The sequence below is a fragment of the Onthophagus taurus genome, chromosome 11, assembly GCF_036711975.1.
Source record: "Onthophagus taurus isolate NC chromosome 11, IU_Otau_3.0, whole genome shotgun sequence".
Classification (NCBI taxonomy): Eukaryota; Metazoa; Arthropoda; class Insecta; order Coleoptera; family Scarabaeidae; genus Onthophagus; species Onthophagus taurus.
This window is the reverse complement of record NC_091976.1, coordinates 34,834,399-34,841,294: the sequence shown is the minus strand read 5'-3', so window position 1 is coordinate 34,841,294 and position 6,896 is coordinate 34,834,399. Positions and strand designations below refer to the sequence as shown.

Genomic DNA, 6,896 nt, shown 5'->3' with positions numbered 1-6,896 from the left:
TTTTATTTTAAACTGACGCTTGATTTCGTATGCACTTCGCACCCAACACTAAAAGAACCCCGAACGACTAAAATTCGGAAGCCATTTAGCCCCATTTTACAGAAACGACCCAAAAAAGATTAAATTGCAGGTTAAGTTAATTTCAAATTCATCAAATTCATTTAACGTATGGCGGACGTTTTTTTAGGTCCCCATAGCAACATCAAGTTAGTAAACTGTTAGTAAACAATAAAAACAGCAACATTTAAGCAAATATTTGTATAAATAAGTATTTATATTGTAATCTAATTTTCTGATTTTAGATCGGAGGAGAATATATGGAATTGCAAACATAAAAACAGGTGTCTCAATTTTACGTCGTAGGTAAACCTAATTTGTTCGTAGCACTATATACGAGGAATAAGCGGAAAAGGTTCAATTTGATGCTCACAAGTCTACCTTTCTATATTTGAACATACATCGCCCTCTAACTGAATATTGGCTATGATCTGATTCTCTCCCCATCTCTTCTTTTACGTAGATGTAAAAGGGATCGATCGAAAAGGGGAACAGTTTCGAAACCTTTCAGGAAGTCCTATTCAAATAATAATTAAGATATTTTGAATCAATTTTTAATTTCTTTTTAATAAATAATTTTTTCAATAAGTAAATTGTTATTCTTAAGAGCCCCAACAAAAGGTACAGTATTTCTGGGGGTGGGTCTCAGGTGACCCTGCAAAATGTAACAGAGATTTATGTCACGCGGTGCGGATATATCCGGTTCTCGTTTTCCTCGTTTTATTCCTTCATCTTTGCACATCTTTCACGTCCTTTTCCCGTTATTCCCCAAAAACTTTTTGCGTGATTTACAAGTACCCGTAAAATAAGACGATAAAAGACACAATATCGTTAAACCAAAAATGTTCTTGAGAAATATTTGATGGAAAACGAAAAGAAAAATTATTTGGTAAACCTCAAATTTTCAACATAAAAAAAAAATAAATCGCTAAGCTTTACAGATTATGCAGGTTGACTAAAGTTTCTTATCTTATCGTGAGGTATTTAAGTTGACTTTATTAAGAAATCAATCTGAGCGACCCTTTAAATACTCGTGTTTGATCATTTTAGCACTTCACACTCGTGAAGTTGGTCATAAATTAAATAAGAATTTTTTAATAAGCTCAAAAAAGTGGTTTTGTAAAGTTATGGAATCGGTTAATTCTGGCGCTGGAGTTAGTGGTGAAGCGGAAAAGAGAAATGGAGAATCAAGCGATGAAGATGCACATCGAGATGATTTGAACAATATAAGAAACGTAAGAATTTTTCAAAAATGTTTTGTTTTAAAGAAAATCTACGCTTTTTTATTATTTTAAACAACAATTGTAAGAAAATCTGTTTTAATTTTAAAGAGATTAAAGGTTTTGATCCTGCTTATTAACAAACCTTTTGTTCTCCTTAATTTCGGGGATTGAGTGAATTTTTGTAACGTAATCTCGGTATAGTAATAAAAATATTTTATTTATTTATTTATAAGAAAAATAATAACCGGAAAATTGTATAAATAAATTTTTAGCCTCCGATGCCCCAAAAAAACCTTTCACATTCCGTTTCTTACGATCCAAATGGTGTACTTAGAAGACCTGCAAGCCAAAATAATTTAGATCCAATGAAACACCGTCATCTTTCAACTATAAGTCAACCAAGTTTACATCATAGTGCTAGCGGACCTATTTTGAAACGTATGAACAGTAGCAATTCAATAATTAGCCAAGGGATTTCAGCTAAACCCAGAGTAAGTATCAAAAACGAAATTTAAATAATTAATAATTTGTCATAAAAATGTAACTCTATTTTTATTAATTACATTGATCCATTATTTTTAAGCACCTTGTCACATTATGCGATTAATATGAATCCTTGGGTAAATAAAAAGGATATATTAAACAAATTTTCTTATCATATCAAAACGATTAGTAACAATAACAAATGTTCCAATTATTATTAACATTGTATGAATGGAGTAGCCAAAGGTTAAAGATTTATTGTGGAAAGCCCTGTTTAATTTCGTCTATTTTTGTGTTTACCGAACGCGTTCAATGCAAAATGGAGAGAAACGCCTTTCGAATCCATTGCTGTAATCAGCCGCTCGCAAACGAAGGACCGTCGACATCCGACCGGAAGCCAAACGGTTCAGGGTGTTCAGAAAATAGTCGAAGCGTCACCATTCAAGTTTCTACTTCCGGAAATAACTTTTATTTAATCGACCTATATCAACAAATATATTTTATTTACCTATCTCAAATGCAAATAATTACACAAATAGTTCTGCAAACTCCCATTCGATTTTGGTTGCATATTGTTAATGATTCTTGTAAATATTCCGGATATTTTATTCCATACTTAATCGAAACATATCTACTTTATATTGCAATAAAAATAATAATGTTTTTAGGTTCAACAAGGTAAAAATGGAGTCGTTTTACAATTAGTAATTCCAAATACAAACATGTATTCTCAAGATCCCGAACCAATAGAAGGAACCATGTTAAGAAAAAGACCGATCAGCACAATTGGAAACGGAACTCCTCAAGCTAGTTTCTTCTGTGACACTCCACCATACGGCGACTACGTTAACGGGAGCTTAAAAGGTGCTGAAACTGTTATTTCAGAAGCCCAATCAATTTTACCAACTAGTCACGAAGAAAAACAAAGAATAACAAGGTAATTCAAAAAAAAAATTATTTATTTTAAATTATTCATTTGAACACGAAGTTTTCATTTATCGGTGACTCTTCGCAATTTGTTTGAACGTTCGTACTGCATACGCTTTTAGTTTATAAATTAGCTCCGATAGCCCGACGCGAAGCACACACGCGGATGCCCCATTCATTCGCGCACCCCGTTTCAGGGCGATAATTATACGGTAAGAGGAAACGACGATTAGGTACCGTAATTATCTATTGTTGCCGAAACGGTATGCGCCAGTAATTCGATACTATATAATACAGCAATGAGAGAACCGCGTTTTAACCGAATAATATATTTCTTGTTCAAGTCAAAAAATAATATTACCTCAACTCGTTATTTAGTTTCATATTCCATTTAAATTCTCATTTAATTTATATTAGGGAAACCGGAAAGTAATTTCGATTCCGTGCTTGTCGATATTCGATTGTCATCTATCAGTGAAACATAATTAAATATAATAATAAAATATACAAGAACCTGGGACTGAATAACAACTAAAACGAAGAACTAACACTAGATCTAGATCTACTATCCGTGCAAAAAGTCACTTTAGAGATCGATATCTTCGTAACCGCTCCATGGAAAAAATTGCTGTAAAAAAATTGTAATCAGTGAACATTTCTGCGTATCACATGTTAATTTGGAAATTTTCGGGTCCGCGGTTTTACTTTTATCGCGAGTTAAGTGAAAAAAGTACCCGATTTTTGAGAGTGCCAGCAACTTTGTCTACTTTGCCATTTTTTCTCTCCAAAACTATTTGACGAAAAAATTTCAAATTTGAACTGGTGGTAAACCGATGTGTTCTTAATGTGGGGCATATTTTATTTTTTCGATATTCCATATAGTTTCGCGGAAAATCGCGGTTTAGTAGGATGCTGTTATTTCGAAAACGACCTGGCGAATTTCAACGCGGTTTTTACCAAAATATGTCAAATAACGCGGATTTTCGGATTCCGTTATCAGTTTTTCAAAAATAAGGCTCCCTAATTTTTTAAGAGCGATTTAATGGAATTACAAATTAAAGAGAAACAGAAATCAGCTATGCGGGGAGAGGAAGGTTCCGTCCAATCGGAACAGATGGTGCGTCCCAGACAGTACGTCGCGCCTTTATCTTGCCTACATAAAGAAATAAGGCGCGACGTCCTGTCTGGGACCACCAAATAGAGAGCCTTAATATTGAAAAACTGATAACGGAATCCGACAACCAACATTATTTGACATATTTTGGTCAAATCCACGAAGAAATCCACCCAACCGTTTTCGACATAACGGCGTCTTACTAAACCGCGATTTTCCGCGAAACTGTATGAAATATCGAAAAAATAAAAGATGCCACTCATTGAGAACACATCAGACTACCACCTGTTCAAAATTAAAATTTTTTCGTACGATAGTTTTCGAGAAAAAAAATCGCAAAGTTGACTGAGAAAAGTTGAGTGCATTTTTCATTTAACTCGCGGTAACAAGAAAACCGTGGATCCGAAAATTTTCAGATTAACATAAGTTACGTAGAAATGTTCAGTGATTACAACAAATTTTGTTGCAATTTTTTTTATGGAGCGGTTGCGAAGATATCGATCTCTAAAGTGAGGGGCCTTGACTTTTTGCACAGATAGTAGAAACATGCCGATTTAGCCGCACGTCTCTCAAGACAGCTAAACCCGAATGATTCTAGTTCTAGGTGCAACATAGTGATATCTTATGCTAACTAGCACTGTCACTAGAACTAATGTTAGACCTAGAACTAGATACGTTTGGATTTAGCCGCACGTTTCTCAAAACAGCTTACCCGAATGATTGTCTAGTTCTCTAGTTCTAGGTCTATTAGTGTTAGTTGTATAAATATCGTTTTTAAACGATATTAATTTACGGTCTCCCTAATATTATTACAAATTTTCAGAGAAATCCTCACGATACAATACAGCTTAATATATGCGATCACGTTGGTCGTATTAGGCACAACAACGTTTATAGTAGACATCATATTTGATATTGAACCAATGACGGTGGTAAATTTTTATTTATACCTATTTTTATTTGTTATTTAAACTATTTTTTTAGATATTGAGTTATTACATAGTTTGCGTGTCATTCATTTTTATGTTATACATAATGATTGATGTGAGAGTTTACATGAATAGGAAACGAAAATTTAACGATACATTGGAGCGTAATCACTCTGGAAACGTTGAGTTCTCCGAGAACGCCGATGGTGGAATACAAATGTCTATACCGCTACCTCCAGCTGCGAAACTACAAAAACCTTTGGAACACTTTTATTGTTTAACCACGGGGAGACATGGAGGAAGCCTTTATTTAAAAATCGGAGCTGCAGTTTTTTGTTTGGGCCATCTAATCCACGCCGCTTTAATTTTAGGCTATCAAATAATCTATTTAACATCCGACGATGACATGTTTTACAAATGCTCCACAATCGAGCGTTTAGTACTTGATTTTATTTACCCCGCCTATTCTTTTACCCTTCTCTTTTTCATTTTTAAATACTCCAACGTTATTATTAACAGAAACATACCGTTGGCAAGGATGGGATTTATGCATTGTATAGGGTCGAGTTTATGTTTATGGATTCATACGATTATAAGAGAAACATTCGATTACCTCGCGTTTTACGAAGGTTGGAATCCCAGAGATGAAAGACAATTAGAGACTCATGGCCGATACGGGAAATATGGAGTACCTAAAGAAAACGCTTCAAATCTTACTCAAAACGATAACAGATTTAACATACAAGTTCGAATATTTACTGGTGTTTGTGAAGCTGATGAAGGAATGGCGATTATTTATCAAAATTTTTCTCCATATCTTTATCCATTTTCAGTTGAATTTAACATCTTAGTAGGTAAGTAAAAAAATTTAAATTTAATTGAAATTATGAGATTATCGTATTTTTTAAGTTGGAATTTTGTATATCGTTTGGGATTCGATTGCAACATGCAAACAAAGCTTTGAACATAACGATGAAGCTGCAGCGATTGCTAGGGATTGCGATTCTAATTTTGGGGAGGATGCCCCGGTACAAGAAAGCAACTTAACGATACACACCGACTGTCATTCATCAAATAAAGGAATTTTTGCAGGAATTATTTTGCTTATTGTCACGATCGTGGCGATTATTTTGTTCTTTGTCGCCATAAATGACGAGTAATTAATCGATGAAACCCTCTTTTTATTTTCAAACATACATTTTTAGGCGGTTCCAAGAAACTGGGTTAACCGTAAGTTTAGCAACGGATGTTGTGATCCTTCTCGTTATGTTAGGAGCTACAATTTGGTTATATTTTTACGTCGTAAAACTGGATAGAAATCACCATCATATTTCAATGTTAGACGATGTCCTTTTATATATTTGTATACCCATGTTTTTGCTTAATCTAATCTTTGGAATGGTCCCCGCTGTTTATTACGGCAACGGTTTAAGCATAGCCCATCTTTTCATCATGGTAAAATAAAATTAAATGTATAACTATAATTTTTATCTCGCATAATTTTAGATGATTCAAGTAATCATCCAAACAACATTGATCGTCGATGGAATAAGAAGATGTAGCAACTGCAGGGAAACGAGAAAAACCAAACCAGGCCGAGAATTAGTAACATTCCTAATAATAGCAAACGTAGCAATGTGGATCATGCATACATTCCAAGTAACATCTCACGACTTACACGACGACCGCTACGCTTTTTATGGAAAAGTGTTATGGACCATACTCGGACACGTTTGGCTCCCACTCATGATGTTTTATCGATTTCACGCATCAGCTGGATTAGTCGATATGTGGAAATACGGATACGAAAAAGCTAGTCATTAAGTTCTATTAAAATAAGAAAAAAAATAAATGATAAATTAAAATTTCACCGGTTGTTTTAAAATTGGTTAAATCATCCATGAAAATTCAAAACACTTGTCTATTTTGTCACGTAAACTCAATTAATACCGTGAGCAAATTGAGTTTTTGCCTCGCCATTAGCGTACCGATATTGTTTGGGGAAAAAATTCTCCCCCGGTATACATCACAACTAAATCAATCAACGTGGTCGCATCGAAATAGCCCCGATGGCGTGCTCTCGAAACTTACCCCCCACACGACCTCGAAGTAACCAAATTATTATTTTAATGCACCATGCGGCGGCACTGTTAACAAAATAAT

At 34.4% G+C, this 6,896-nt stretch overlaps 1 protein-coding gene across 1 annotated transcript; it reads left to right on the top strand.

Annotated features, from left to right (window-relative positions):
- The first annotated feature begins 1,395 nt into the window (after nucleotides 1-1,395).
- Nucleotides 1,396-6,557, top strand: LOC111414568 (proton channel OtopLc-like). Its single transcript, XM_023045952.2, has 7 exons — nucleotides 1,396-1,771; nucleotides 2,432-2,700; nucleotides 4,628-4,736; nucleotides 4,789-5,587; nucleotides 5,643-5,889; nucleotides 5,939-6,188; nucleotides 6,240-6,557. The coding sequence occupies exons 1-7, from the start codon at nucleotides 1,559-1,561 to the stop codon at nucleotides 6,555-6,557; spliced, it is 2,205 nt and encodes a 734-aa protein (XP_022901720.2). The 5' UTR covers nucleotides 1,396-1,558.
- The last annotated feature ends 339 nt before the right edge of the window (nucleotides 6,558-6,896 follow it).

Coding starts and splice junctions, on each gene's coding strand:
- LOC111414568 (XM_023045952.2), top strand. CDS start 1,559: ATGCCCCAAAAAAACCTTTCACATTCCGTTTCTTACGATCCAAATGGT. Junction 1,772..2,431: donor GGATTTCAGCTAAACCCAGA/GTAAGTATCAAA, acceptor TAATGTTTTTAG/GTTCAACAAGGTAAAAATGG. Junction 6,189..6,239: donor TAGCCCATCTTTTCATCATG/GTAAAATAAAAT, acceptor GCATAATTTTAG/ATGATTCAAGTAATCATCCA.